Source organism: Indicator indicator, chromosome 24, assembly GCF_027791375.1.
Source record: "Indicator indicator isolate 239-I01 chromosome 24, UM_Iind_1.1, whole genome shotgun sequence".
In the NCBI taxonomy this organism is placed as follows: Eukaryota; Metazoa; Chordata; class Aves; order Piciformes; family Indicatoridae; genus Indicator; species Indicator indicator.
The window spans coordinates 14,970,844-14,984,322 of NC_072033.1; the positions used below are offsets into that span (position 1 = coordinate 14,970,844).

The window sequence follows — 13,479 nt, forward strand, 5'->3', positions numbered from 1 at the left end:
ACTGCTGAGGACCCTTGGCAAGCACCTCTCACAGTGCTGTTAACCCTGTGGCCTGCCGGGCTGCCAGTAGCAAGCTGAGCAAGTCCAGGCAGAGAGACTCATCCCGCAGACCCCAAGTTGCCCAGGTTGTGTCAGCAGCTGCTGGAGTGGGGTTGAGGATCTGGCATCTTCTCTGCCGGGGGTTCATGTCACAAATTGGCACAAACAAGCCTCCATCAGCACCCCTGCAAGCAGGACTGGAGCTGGCAGCAAGTGCCCAGGGGGGATTGGCACTAGCTTCGTAACACAGACAGAGGGGAGCTGCCAGACATGGTGGACCCCTCAGCCTCAGTTTGCATGCGTGCCCCTTGCAGAGCCGAGCACTCCTGGGAGGCCCCAGCCCATGGAGCATGGCCGTGTGCAGGATGTGGGGAGCTGTGTTTGCGCTGGCAGAGGAAGGCTGCGTGAGCAGCCCGGAGTGAGCGACCTGCTGTGCTCTGCCCGTGCTGGCAAGCGGCCGGGGCTCAGCCTGCTTGAGATCTGCATCCTCCCCGTCCCATCCTGCTGTCTCCTCCCAGCTTGTGGGCTCGAAAGGAGTGGCAGCTGGTGGGATATATAAAGGCAAGGGAACCTCCTCCAGCTCAAAAGAAACTCCTGGAGCTACTGGTGTCCTCCCTCCCTCCTTCATGTGATTCAGCTTCCCTACACCAACACGAGCCTCAGCGTGAGTACCCCGGGCCGAGACGCCACTGCATGGGTGAACCCCAGGGCCGAGGGGAAGGATAGCAGCTGTGGGCCCTGGGCAGGAGGGTCCACGTCCCCTGACCAAGAGAACCCGGGGGGGCAGCGCTGCATGGGGAGTCCAGTCTGGCCAGGAGCTCTGTGGGTGTGCGATGGGGAGGCTCCAGCTCCAGCGTGGGCAAGCAGCACATCTCTGTGGGATAACCCCACAGGAGAGAGCTCCCTCCCGCCATGGGGTGCTGGGTTCCCTGCTGCAGCAGCAGTTTTGGGTGTGTGCAGGGCAGGGTGGGACTTGAGGGTCCCCTCAGGGGATGTGAGATTCTCTGGGCCCCACTGGATCTGTGCTGGGGGCTTGGGCACAGCACCCGGGGGTAGGACTGTGCCACTTGCAGGCTGCTGGTCCCTGGATGTTTGGGTAGTGGGGATCTGGGCAGCAACAGGGGTTCTGGACCGCAGGGAACAGTGGTGCCGTGGCATGTTCCTCCAGGCCAGGGCTGCAAGAACAGCTGGGCAGCAGCCACCTTCTCCTGGGGTGTCCCTGTGCCCCCCTTCAGGCCAGCCCATGCTGACCCTGCTACCTCACTCCAGGTGTGAGATGGCTGCCAGCAGCTGTCTCCTCTTCCTCCTCCTGCCCTGCCTGGTGATGGCCTCACACAGCACCCCCGGCTGCAGGATCCGGATAACCTCCAAGGGGCTGGATCTGGGTAAGAGCTGGATGGGATCGCATTGCCGGGGCCTGGCCAAGGGGCAGGTTGGGGCAGCTGCTCCTGGGGTCTGCAAGCAGGATGAGGCTGGCGGCTGGGACCCTTGCACTTGGGTGATGGTGGGAGGGGAGCTGGTGGACTGGCCTCGGGAGGGTAATGCTGGGTGGGTGGTAGGGCCTGGCTGCAGCCAGCCCAGGCTTGCTTTGCTTTGCAGTGAAACAGGAGGGGCTGCGCTTCGTGGAGCAGGAGCTGCAGAACATCACAGTGTCTGACCTGCATGGGCAGGAGGGGCAGTTCCACTACAACATCAGCCAGTGAGTGCTGCCTGCTCCCTGTGCACCCAGCCCCCACCTCCATCTGTGTGTCTGATCCTCTCTATTGCCTCCCCTGCAGGGTCAAGGTGACAGACCTGCAGCTGGCACTTTCTGACCTGCACTTCCAGCCTCAGCAGCACCTTGCCTTCAACATCAACAATGCCTCCATCAGCCTGCGCTTCCGCAGGCAGCTGCTCTACTGGTTCTTGTGAGTTGCCTCCTCATCCCTAGCACCAGTCAACCCCACAGCCAGGCTGTGGCCTCTGGGTGCCTGGAGCTCCTCTCATCTGCTCTCCTCACTTCCAGCTATGACATTGGGTCCATCAACGCCTCTGCAGACGGTGTCCACATCCACACTGTGCTGCAGCTGGCCAAGGACAGGGCTGGGCGCCTGAAGATCTCAAACATGACCTGCGAGGCCTCCATTGCCAGGATGCATGCAGGCTTCTCTGGCACGCTCCGGTATGCCCCACCCCACCACAGCCTGTGCCCAGTTCCCTGAGCCCTCTTCCTGCACCCTCAGGCCTTCCCCAGCCTGGGCTGGGTGCTCCCAAGGGCATGGATGGGCAGGGCAGGATACAGAGCTGCTATTGTGTCCTGCAGGAAGGTCTATGAGTTTCTGAGCACCTTCATCATCACCGGGATGCGCTACCTCCTCAGCCAGCAGGTACAGCTGAGAAACTGGGTGGTGGAGCCTGGGGGAGCCTGGCTATGCCCTGGCCTGCAGCAGGAGGGGCTGACTCCAGGGAGGTTGGAGAAGGGTCCAGGTCCTCACCTGGACCTGGAAGAAATTCTCCTCTTAGCCCAGTCCTGCACCTTTCAGATCTGCCCATCCCTGGACCATGCCAGCCTGGTGCTGCTGAACTCCTTGCTGGACACGGTGCCTGGTAAGTGCTATCCTGGGGAAGGCAGAACTGGACATTAGCCTGCTGGGCAGCTCACAGGCTTGGGCACTGCAATGCCTCTTCCCTGGCAGTGAGGAGCTACGTGGATGAACACATCGGGATTGACTACTCCCTCCTGCAGGATCCAGCTGTCTCCACAGACACCCTGGACCTGGACTTCAAGGTGAACACTGGATCCTGCCCTGCCAACCCTCTCAGTGCCTGTGGGAACAGCTGTGCCAGGCTGCATGCCAGGCACTGCAGACTGGGCAGGGGAGACTATGCTAGTGCTGCAAAAACATCTCCTCCTGGCACAGGGCATGTTCTTCCCCCGCACAAAAGAGAACCAGGAGCTGGAGAACCACGCGGTGGAGCCGGTGATCAAGGAGACGGAGCGCATGGTCTACGTCGCCTTCTCTGAGTACTTCTTTGACTCAGCCATGCAGGCTTACTTCCAGGCGGGTGTGCTAGCCATAGAGCTCCAGGGGGAGAAGGTAATGTCCTGCAGCACACCCAGTTAGCAGGGGCAGGAGCCTGCTGCCAGGCTGGTGCCACCCAGGGAGCAGCTCTGCTGGGAGCAATGGCAAGCACTTGCTTAGCCTGCAGTGGTTTGTCCTCGCTGCAGGTACCCAAGGACCTGGAAGTTTTGCTGAGAGCCACCTTCTTTGGGACCATCTTCATGCTGGTGAGAAGAGCATGCAGCCAGGGCAAGAGGGACAGGGGACCTCTGAGGCAGAGTGCAGCCCTGCCTGGCTCTGTGGCCCTTGTCTCACCTGCCCTTCGCAGAGCCCCACGGTGGACGCTCCCCTGCAGCTGGTGCTCCAAGTGTCAGCTCCACCACGCTGCACCATCAAACCCTCTGGCACCTCCGTCTCTGTCTCTGCCTTCCTCAACATCTCCATGGTACCACCAGGCCACCCTGCCGTCCAACTCTCCAGCATGGTCCTGGTGAGCATTGGGAGGGGTGCCAATGGCTGGGGTTCGCCATGCAGCCACTTAGCACACACGGCAGCAGCATTTCCCACTTGGCATGGGAAGGCTCTGGTGCCCCAAAGCCTGGCCAGTTCCAGTTCAGCCTTCTCCCTCCCTAGGAAACCAAGCTGAGTGCCAAGGTGTTTCTGCAAGGGAAGGCACTGCGCATGCAGCTGGACCTGAGACGGTAGGGCCTGTGCCAGGGCCCTGTGGGGGGCTGTGGGAGAGTCCCCCCAGCACCTCCCTCACATTGCTCTCTCCTTGCAGGTTTCGCATCTACTCCAAGCAGTCGGCGCTGGAGTCGCTGGCAGTGAGTGGGCTTCTGCCACCCAGTTGGGCCTTGGGGAGTGCAGCACAGGGCAGAGCCCTTCTTCTCACCCACCCCATGCCCTGCAGCTCAGGCAGGTCTGCAGCCACCACCACCACACTCACCCATGCTCCTTTCTTCACAGCTCTTCTCACTGCAGGCCCCACTGAAGACCCTGCTGCAGCTGACCATCATGCCCATCATTAACGGTAGGCACCAGCACTGCCTGCACACCACCAGGCACAGGGCAGGGCACAGCAGTGCTCAGCTTCACCACACCTCTCCTTTCCCCACAGAGAAGACTAAAAACGGGGTGCAGATCCCACTGCCCGAAGGCATGGACTTCACCAAGGAGGTGGTCACCAACCACGCGGTATGTGGTGGGATGGGGACGGCACAGGCTCTTGCAGTGGACGCAGGGCTTGTGTCACACCCAGCCCTGTGCTCATCCTCTCCCCTCACAGGGATTCCTCACGGTGGGAGCTGATCTCCACTTCTCCAAGGGGCTGCGGGAGGTGATCAACCAGTACCGCGCGGTGCCCACTGCCCCCAGCACCACCAGCGCCCTGCCCACAGAGCCCAGCCTGGGCCCCCACCAGCTCTAGCCCTGCTCCCTGCTTGCTCTTGCACCCGGACCGAGGGCAGACCCCGGGCTGGACCCGTAGGCTGCAGCTTCCCTGGTACCAGGAGCACATCTGCTGTGCCCTGGGGGGTAGCAGCAAGGTGGAGACGGCTGCTCTGGGAATCCCTGCTGCACCCCTCCTCCTGAGACTAATAAACCACTTGACTCCAACCCTCATGGCATCGTTGCTTGGAGGATGTGCCTGTGCCAGGCTGGAGCAGAGACCTGCCAGGACATGGCGGGGAGCGGGGGAGCAGATCCCCAGGCACAGGGATGCAGAGGCAAGATGTAGGTCAGGCTGGCTGAGGGGTTCAGGGCAGCTGCTCAACTCCTGTTCTCGTGGGAGGCTCAGTTCTAGGCCTCAGTGACCCCCTGCAGAAAGGGGGGCACTGGCTCCACTTTGGCACTCATTTTCTGCAGGATCCTTGTCGTGCAGAGAGCAAAGTGCAGCAGAACACTGGATGCCAAAAGCTGGGCAATAAGGGGCAGAAAGACCTTGTTCAGAGTTTATTGCCAGTTCCCAGAAGCACTGTGTGCCCTGGGCAGGGAGAGAGTGGTGAAATCATCTCCATGGAAAAGCCTCCTTTCACTGGGATCAGATGTGGGAGTGAGTTGGAGGGGAGCAGAGAGCCCCTGTGGAGCAGCCCCCTCGTGAATTGTGCTTCCCTGGCAGAGGCAGCTGCCTTGGAGCCTGCCCAGGGCTGTGGGGAAGGGCTGTGTCTGCCCCCCCGTATCAGGAGGAGCAGCAGCATCCCTCAAGGCAGGGAGGGGGGGAGACAGGAAGCCAGAAGCGAGGAGGTAGCTGCAGCAGGGGCACAGCTCCTCACCCAGCAAGGACAGAGCCCCCAGACCCCTTGGCCCTCACCTACCACTGGCTGTCCTGACTGCCCCCACCCGGCCAGCCCAGCCAGCTCCATCAGCCACAGCAGTGACCCCGTTCAACAGTGCAGGGAGCCCAGGCACAGCCAGGACAGGCGATGCAGGAGGTACCAGCGGTGAGGGCAGGTGGGCAGCCGGGCACTGCCCCCACAGACACTAATAAGGCTCATTCTTAATGAAGCGGCTGAACATGGTGAAGGCAGCGAGCGGCCGGTCCGTGGGCACCATGTGGCCGGCTCCCTGTGAGGAATGGGCAGCAGAAGGTTGATGCCAGCCCTGGGCAGCTTCTCAGCACCCCCCAACACTGACCACAGCTCAGCCAGCACTGCCCCAGTGCCCCCAGCGCTGGTGTCTAGCACAGGTGTGCCACAGCCCCATTTCCCCAGGGCCCCCCAGCCCTACCTTGACGGTGAGGAAGGCAATGTTGGTGAATTCCTTCACAAAGCCCCCGATCTGGTTCTCCCCTCGCTCACTGTAGAGCCAGGGCCGGCGAGCCACCTGCACCTGGGACCGGCAGCACCACCCTCAGTGTCAGGTTGTGCCACAGTCGGCTGCACAGCCCAGAGCCAGTAACCAGCCTGCCCAGGCCCTGCTCTCCCCATTTACCTTCTGGCAGAGGGAGTCCACAAACCACTCATCACCGAGGAAGTTGCAGGCCATGTCAACGTCGCCATTGTACACCAGGATCCGGTATTTCTGCAGAGCAGGAGGAGGGTCAGCATTTCACAGGGCAGCAGCCCCAACCAGCTTGGCACAGCTGGTGCCAGGGCCCGGGGGGCTCCCCCACACGCACCATGGCTCCCAGCAGCTTCAGGTACTGGTCGTTCATCTGCATGTAGAGGCGCTTGTAGCTGCGGTTCACCTCGAAGCTGTGGAGCAAGCATCGACACAACAGGTGGCTGCTGCCACCCATGGCCATCCCTCCCCGCCTGCAGCTCTCTCACCTGCACACATCCCAGTCCAGGGCGTCGGGGGAGATGTGGAGAGCCTTCTTCACCTCCGGAGAGTTCAGATACACCCTGAGAGCAGTGGAGTTGGTACAAGGTGGGTCCATCCGGACTTGTTTTTGAGCTACTGGCATCCGGAACAGGTTCTGAGACAGTAAAGAGAGTCCTTGCCACAGCACCACCCGATGCTGCCCCACACCAACAGCTCTCTGCCCACTTTGCTCACTGGCATCACTGTGCCAGGGCTGGGAACACTCACAGCCCAGTGGCACGGGCATCTGGGCTCACCTGCCGCCAGGAGAACCTCATTGGCATCCGGATGAAGGAGTTGCCCAAGTCATGTGTGACAAGACGGTCACCCTCGTACCTGCAGCCCACACAAGCATTGGGACAGACTGAAAGCTCTGTAGGAACAGGGGCTCAGCACTCTGGGGAGTCTTCAAGAGCAACCAGGCAGGGTCCACCTGTCTTGAGGGGGATCCTGGCCCAGCCCCCCACATCCTTCTGCCAGCCAGGATCTGGCAAACCAAAGTGAGCCAGTGCCTGGAGACTCCTCTTCAACTGGGGCCACTCTCACCTCATGCTCCCAGGGACACCACCATCGCATGGGGCATAGAGGTTATAGATGTTGAGACCAGACTCCTCCACGATCTGAATCGTCTCCTGCATCTGCAATGAGCCACAGGAAGGGTTTGGGACTTAGCAGGATGCTCAAGGACTCAAGAGAGCCTGTCTACAGCGAGGTGGGTGGGTGCTGCTCACAGGCACTGGTGCTGAGCATGTGCTTGGGGGGATCTGGTTTCCCTCACCTTGAGGGTACAGTTCAAGTTGGAGTTGTCATGGAAGTTGCACTTTCCCTGGGAGCAGCAGAAGGCCTGCAAGTCCCGCCACAGCCTGCAGGCAGAGACCAAGGGACTTGGACCATGATGCCCAGGCAGCAACCCCAACACAAAGCCAGTGGGCTTGGCTGCAGCTTCCTTGCCCAGCAGCACCATGGCCTGGTGCCTGGCATAGCACATGAGCAAGTGCCCACAGGAGGTGCCTAGAACAAGGGGCCACCCCCACAGCCCAGCTGCTGTCCCCAGTCAGGCCAAGAACTTCCCATCCTGCACACCACTAATCAAACCAGCTCCATCCTGCCACAGAGATTGCAAACCATCAGCCCTGTGGCCACCATCCTACTGTCCCCTCCACTCACTCGGTGCCCAGCAGCCCGTGGTAATAGGCAAAGTAAACCAGGGAGTTGTCGTTGATCTCGTACGAGGAGAGGCCGTTTCCCACAGCGATTCCCTGCAAGGCAAGAAGAAAACAACCCTGTTGTGCTCCAGCTCCCTGCAGGGCAGCTGCAGCAGCAGCAGGAAGCAGATGTGACTTCTGTTTACTCCACAGAGGGAACAGGAAGGGTCTGGGGTACTGGACGACACTCCCCTGGTTCCCTGCAGTGGGGACAGACACGTCCACCCACAGCTGCTGCCAGCACCCCAGGAGAAGATGAAAAGCTGCAGGGTCAGGTCTGCCCTACATCCCAGAGGGGGCCCCACACGCCAGCTGCAGAGCCTGGCCACACACCTTCAAGTTGAGGCTGGGGTCCTGCATCACCCACTCAGCTAGCGTGGGGATATAGATGCCCCCATAGCTCTCCCCAGTGAGGAAGAGATCGTTCTTGGCGTACTCGGGGAAGAGCCGCAGGAAGTCCTTCAGTGCCAGGTAGTTGTTGTGAGCAACCTGCGGGCAGGAGTGGATGGGTCAGGCAGCAAGGCCAGACCCACTGTGCCCAGGCTAGGGTGGGCAAGAGGCAGGTCCCCCTGGCAGCCCAGACCACTTGCCTCCGTGTCATTTGTGACATAGTTCTTGTCCTCGGAGTATGAGAAGCCAACGCCAGCAGGAGACTCCAGGTAGAGCATGTTGGCGATCTGTAGGCACGGCAGAGATCAGAGATACTCCTCTTGGCTTGGCCAGGCAGAGGGCTGCTGGTGGCACCCGTGGGTGCCCAGCCTGCCCCAGGGCTGTGCTGGCAAGGCCACATTCCTGTCCCGCAGGACAGCAGTGGCAGGGGCTGTGGGAGGACTCAGCACTATGAATTGGGCAAGAGGAGTTGGATCTGGGCCACCTTCTCCCCAGAGCTGTGGAGGGCAGCAGCACTCACACCCATACCTTGTTCCAGGCATAGTCATTGTACTTCAGCGTGACTCCATCAGGCTGGATCTAGGGAAGCAGAAGGAGGTGACCCACAGACACAATCAGGCTGGTCCCAGCAAGCAGCTTGTGACACACAGCCTGCCAGCCCCTGAGCTGCAGAACAGCTGTGGCAACTAACCATGAAGGGACCATGCTCTTTCAGGAAGCCCTCCATGGAGCTGCAGCCAGGGCCCCCATTCAGCCACAGCACCAAAGGGCTGCTCTGGGGGTTGCTCTGGGCCTCCACAAACCTGTGGACACATCACCATCAGTGCCAGACCAAACCCTACCGTGGTTGCTTCAGGCACAGCCTGGTAGCTGCCCTAGCTGTACAGGACACAGCCTGGCACCAGCTCAGTGCCAGCACATACCCACGTACCAGTAATGCAGGTGCTTGCCTGGTCCGGCACAGAGGTAACCAGAGAAGTGGCGGAAAGCAGGCTGCTTGGCCAGCCCGGGCAGGAAGGTCACCTCATGGCCCGAGGGGGCAGCTTGGCCCAGCCCCACCAGCAGCAGCAGCAACCACGGCAGCACCGGCTCCATCTGCAGGGAGGAGAGTGGGGGCTCGGGGCGCTGCTGACCGGGAACGGGCGCTGTCCCATAAGTGCCCCAAACCCAGACGGACACGACCCGTCCCGGTCCCTCAGGCCAGTCCAGGTCCTTCTTACGGTCCCGGCTCAGTGCCACCCTCCCGACCCGTCCTGTTCCCCGGAGCCTGGCTGGCCCGGTCCGTCCCAGTGGCCCGGTCCCTTGCGCGCTCCCGGCAGCAGCCCACTTCCGCGTCCCGTCCCGTCCCGTCCCGCTGACCCTAGCATGGCCCTGGCTTCCCCGGTGCCGGGCTGCCCACTCCCTCATGCTCCTCCAGTCCCAGCTTGGTGCCGCTGCCGTTCCACCCCGATGGCCCCAATCCCCCAGGCTGGCCCCCGTCCCTCCCGGTCCATTCCGCCCCCGGGGTCCCGTCCCGCAGACCCCGCGATCCCGGCTCCTGGCGGCGCTGATCGGAGGCGGGCACATGACACGCGCCCATATGACCTCCGCGCGATCACGTGATCGAGGCGGGCCCGCAGGGTGGCCAATCAGCGCACCGCGCGCGCACGTGGGAGCGGCTTCGCGGGCCGAGAGCTAGGGGGCAGCGGAGGGGTCCCAGTGGCGAGGGTCCCTGTCCCCAAAGGTCCCAGTGCGGGAGATCCCTGGGCCAGGGGGCCCTCTGTCCCCGCGGTCTCAGTCCCGGGGGTCCCAGTGCTGGTGGAGCAGGAGCCCATGGCAACCGGCACTATGGTGGCAGTTGGCAGCAGAGCGGTGGTACCCTGGTGGGTACAGCTGGGCACAGACAAGCACTGGGTGATGCCACCAGGCAGAGCTGGGCACTGCCAGGGGCCACTGGGCACCACAGGGCACAGCCTTGGTGCTGCTGGGCACAGATGGGCATTGCTGGGCACTGCCAGGTATCACCAAGCACTGCCAGGCACCACAGGACACAACCAGGTACAGCCAGGCAATGCTGGGCACAATGGACACTGCTGAGTGCCCATAGGTAGAACTGGCCAGCCAGTTGTTACACTGCACAGCTAGGCACTGCTGAGCACAGATGGGCAGTGTATCACTAAGGACTGTGGTATAGAAGGACACTGCTTGACAACTGAGCACTGCTGGATGTCACCAAGCACTGCCAGGTGCCATTGGGCACAGATGGGCACTGTTTGGCACAGATGGGAACTGTGCAGAGAGCCAGTGGGGTCCAATTGTGCCCCAGCTGTGCCACATCAGCCACAGGGTTCCCTCCCACCCTGTCCTGTAGCACTAGGACCCCCCCCAAGCCAGCCAGGCCATCCCTGCCCAGTGGGGCCATCACCGTCACCTCCTCACAGCAGCTGTGATAGGGACAGTTAAAAATAGCAGCAGCAGCAATGGCTGCCCAGTGCCGGCTTGCCACCAGCTTCCACCACGTCCACGGTGCCAATGTCCAGCTGGACGCCTCACGCATGCGGGCCACACGAGTGGAGAGCTTTGCCAACGGGCTCTGCTTCAGCCAGGAGCCGCTGGCGCCAGGGCAGATCTTCCTGGTGGAGATCGAGGAAAAGGAGAAGGGGTGGTGCGGGCACCTGCGTGTGGGGCTGACGGCCCACGACCCCCAGAGCTTGGAGGTGGTGCCTGAGTACTCGCTGCCAGACCTGGTCAACCTGGGTGACACCTGGGTGTTCGCCATCACCCGCAGCCACAACCGTGTGGCACCGGATGGTGGGGAGGAGGCACCAGCACGGGCACAGTGCCCGCCCTGGGAGCCCTTCCTGCTGATCGAGCAGGTGCGGATCCCCCGCGACGCACTGGTGGGGCGCAGCCGGCCCGGCCGCTACAGCCACATCCTGGACGAGCTGTACAGAGCCAATGTGCTGCCAGCCACGGCCCGGCGCAGCCGCATCGGCGTGCTGTATGCCCTGCAGCCCGACGGCACTGCTGACATGCACATCATCATCAACGGGCAGGACATGGGGCCCAGCGCCCGCCGCCTGCCCACTGCACGCCCGCTCTATGCCGTGGTCGATGTCTTCGCCTCCACCAAGAGCGTCCGGATCATCCCCGTGGAGTATGGCTGTAGGTATCTACCCCTGCCCTGGGGGGACGGGCCAGGAGCTGGGACTCCTGTTTGTCACCCCATAGTCCCCAGCAGTGCCATGTGGCGGAGGTACATGGGGCAGAAGGTACAGGGGAGCCTCTGGGCCCTGCAGAGAGCAGGTGAGACCCCACTCTGCTGCCAGGCAGTGCTGCCCCAAAGCTCTGCCATGTGGGGTTGCACCCCACATTAGCTCCCAGCCACAGTGGTGGGGCAGAGCCCACCCTGGTCACCCTTCCTGAGCAATGTGATAGGGGTGGGCATGCTGGTGGCTGTGGTACCATGGAGCTGTGTCCCCCCAGTGCCACGCTCAGCCCTGGCCAGCCTGACACCCCTGATCAAAGCCCAACACAAGAGCTGCTTTGGAGGAGCTGGTGAGTCCTCGCTGTGCCCACCTTTGCCCATGGGCACGTGGCAGCCTAGAGACAGGCATCCTCCTGCCGTGGCATCAAAACATCTGGCTGCACCCTGCCACCCACCCCAGCACATGCACTGTGCCCCTGTGCCTGCCACGTGCCCTGGCTGCAGGGTGCCCTGGGCAGACTCCCTGTAATGCTGTCAGGGATTGAGCAACACCCAGCATGCCTTATCAGGCTGCAGTGGGATGGGAAGGCCAGGGCTGGCTAATGAGAGCTAATTAGCACCATATCGGAACAGCAGATGTGAAGGATTAGGTGAGGCAGAAGAGCGACTACTGGGCTGCTGGCTGCCCCTCACCAGCAGGAGCCACTGCATCTGCCACTGGCACAAAGCTCAGCTCCTATCTCAGGGCTGAAATCTGGGATTCTCCTGTCCCACTACCTGGTTATCCAAACGTAGGAGGAAATGTGTCCAGGCTCCCTAGCCTATAGCTGTCTGAGGGGAAACTGGCCAGGGTACACTTGGCTACCTCAGAAGGCCTCTCCTGTTGCCATCCCTGAGCACTGATGAGGGTCTCAGGCTGGCATCACGTACCTTTGCCTGTGGGTCCCCGAGAGGTGGGAGAGACACCACTGCAGAGGCACAATCTGGCTTCCTCCCCTTCACTGAGTCCTCGGCAGCCCTGGGTTCTGCAGCACTTCTGCAGGGCTCAGATTGGGACCAGGCACGGTTCAGCTCCTGGCTGGTGAAATGAAAAGAAGTGAGCAGCTGAGCTGCCAGCAATGTGGTGCAAGGGGCAGGCAAGCCACAGGGCATCTGCCAGCCATCATCCAGCACGATGCAGCCCCACGCCAAAGCAGAGATAAGTGGTGCTCCAGCTGCCTGCCCACAGCCCAAGGTCAGGAGCTGTCTGGAGCCATGATCTAGGCAGCAGCAGATGAACCAAGGCCCAAAGGCTGTGCTGGAGTCAGCTCTTGTTTAAAATCCAAGGAGAGCAGCTAATTGCTCCAGCACTGCTGAGGCATGTGGGGGTCCAGCGAGAGGAATCCCACCAAGGCGTGTCACAAGAGCAGTAACCAGGCAGAGCCCATACCGGCAGCCATGGGAACAGCCCAGGAGACGGCTGTCCCAAAGGCATGGCAAGAGCAGTCTCTGCAGGCAGCACAGCTCTGGCACTAGACAGTTTCAAACCATCACACAATGGTAGAAGGGAAGATTTCTTGCCCAAAAAGATTGTCAAGGCCTGGCTCAGGCTGCCTGGGCCAGTGGTGGAGTCCCTATCCCTGGAGAGCTTTCAAAGCCATGGAGATGTGGTGCTGAGGCATATAGTTCAGTGGTGACCTGGCAGTGCTGGAGTAATGGTTGGACTTGATGGTCTGAAAGCTCCAGCCAAAACACTCCATAGTTCTAAGGAGATCAAGAGAGATGGAAGAATGCACATTGTGGGCATGTGAGACACTGGGGAGCTGCAAAACAGCCCCTAGAGAAAAACAAACCAGATGTAGTAATGTGCAGCTCAGGCATGCTGCTGCCCTCCCAACCCTCTCCAAGTAATGGGAAGAGCTTTTGCTGCCCAGGGCCCTCGAGCTCCTGGCTTAGCCAGCCCAACCTGGCACCACCTCTGCCCACAGCTGGCTGGAGCCCAGGGCAGGACGCCGCCTGCCTCTGCCACAGCTGAGCTCACCACAGCTGCCACAAATCAGGGGAACCTCGGGGCCTGCCTCCACCACACCTCTCACTCAGCTCAGCTCCTCTGCTCTCTTCCAGTGCCCTCCCTGCAGACCCTCTGCCGATTGGTCATCCAGAAGCACATCATCCACCGCCTAGCCATCGATGGCCTGGACCTGCCACCACCACTCAAGAACTTCTGCAAACATGAGTGAGGTGTTGGGGACTCTGCCCTGGCTGCCGCTGTGCCAACAGTCCCCCAGCAGCAGCTGGCCAGCTGCCTGGGCAGGAGCTGTGTGCCCCTGGCCATGCC

The 13,479-nt window shown here is 61.6% G+C and overlaps 3 protein-coding genes across 3 annotated transcripts; 2 read left to right on the forward strand and 1 right to left on the reverse strand.

Annotated features, from left to right (window-relative positions):
- Positions 1 to 1,315: 1,315 nt before the first annotated feature.
- Positions 1,316 to 4,506, forward strand: PLTP (phospholipid transfer protein). Its single transcript, XM_054391957.1, has 15 exons — positions 1,316 to 1,424; positions 1,639 to 1,738; positions 1,818 to 1,946; positions 2,045 to 2,200; positions 2,342 to 2,405; positions 2,562 to 2,625; positions 2,715 to 2,806; positions 2,940 to 3,116; positions 3,248 to 3,307; positions 3,409 to 3,570; positions 3,714 to 3,781; positions 3,862 to 3,904; positions 4,062 to 4,110; positions 4,198 to 4,274; positions 4,366 to 4,506. The coding sequence occupies exons 1-15, from the start codon at positions 1,316 to 1,318 to the stop codon at positions 4,504 to 4,506; spliced, it is 1,491 nt and encodes a 496-aa protein (XP_054247932.1).
- A 938-nt stretch (positions 4,507 to 5,444) lies between these two features.
- Positions 5,445 to 10,376, reverse strand: CTSA (cathepsin A). The gene is made up of 15 exons (XM_054391881.1): positions 10,314 to 10,376; positions 8,907 to 9,649; positions 8,667 to 8,778; positions 8,504 to 8,554; positions 8,176 to 8,262; positions 7,919 to 8,074; positions 7,548 to 7,639; positions 7,159 to 7,243; positions 6,927 to 7,018; positions 6,638 to 6,716; positions 6,347 to 6,495; positions 6,196 to 6,271; positions 6,009 to 6,098; positions 5,805 to 5,906; positions 5,445 to 5,642 (listed from the first exon to the last, which is right to left on the reverse strand). The coding sequence occupies exons 1-15, from the start codon at positions 10,374 to 10,376 to the stop codon at positions 5,559 to 5,561; spliced, it is 2,061 nt and encodes a 686-aa protein (XP_054247856.1). The 3' UTR covers positions 5,445 to 5,558.
- A 58-nt stretch (positions 10,377 to 10,434) lies between these two features.
- Positions 10,435 to 13,381, forward strand: NEURL2 (neuralized E3 ubiquitin protein ligase 2). The gene is made up of 2 exons (XM_054392063.1): positions 10,435 to 11,119; positions 13,266 to 13,381. The coding sequence occupies exons 1-2, from the start codon at positions 10,435 to 10,437 to the stop codon at positions 13,379 to 13,381; spliced, it is 801 nt and encodes a 266-aa protein (XP_054248038.1).
- The last annotated feature ends 98 nt before the right edge of the window (positions 13,382 to 13,479 follow it).

What these genes read in the sequence shown, in the direction of transcription:
- NEURL2 (XM_054392063.1), top strand. Translation starts at nt 10,435, where the DNA reads ATGGCTGCCCAGTGCCGGCTTGCCACCAGCTTCCACCACGTCCACGGT. An exon ending in CATCCCCGTGGAGTATGGCT is followed by an intron (nt 11,120 to 13,265) that starts GTAGGTATCTAC and finishes GCTCTCTTCCAG; the next exon opens with TGCCCTCCCTGCAGACCCTC.
- PLTP (XM_054391957.1), top strand. Translation starts at nt 1,316, where the DNA reads ATGGCTGCCAGCAGCTGTCTCCTCTTCCTCCTCCTGCCCTGCCTGGTG. An exon ending in AACTCTCCAGCATGGTCCTG is followed by an intron (nt 3,571 to 3,713) that starts GTGAGCATTGGG and finishes CTCCCTCCCTAG; the next exon opens with GAAACCAAGCTGAGTGCCAA. An exon ending in CGGCGCTGGAGTCGCTGGCA is followed by an intron (nt 3,905 to 4,061) that starts GTGAGTGGGCTT and finishes TTCTCACTGCAG; the next exon opens with GCCCCACTGAAGACCCTGCT.
- CTSA (XM_054391881.1), bottom strand. Translation starts at nt 10,376, where the DNA reads ATGGCCCCACTGGGCAGGGATGGCCTGGCTGGCTTGGGGGGGGTCCTA. An exon ending in CTGGACTGGGATGTGTGCAG is followed by an intron (nt 6,272 to 6,346) that starts GTGAGAGAGCTG and finishes CTTGCTCCACAG; the next exon opens with CTTCGAGGTGAACCGCAGCT. An exon ending in TGGACTCCCTCTGCCAGAAG is followed by an intron (nt 5,907 to 6,008) that starts GTAAATGGGGAG and finishes TGCCGGTCCCAG; the next exon opens with GTGCAGGTGGCTCGCCGGCC.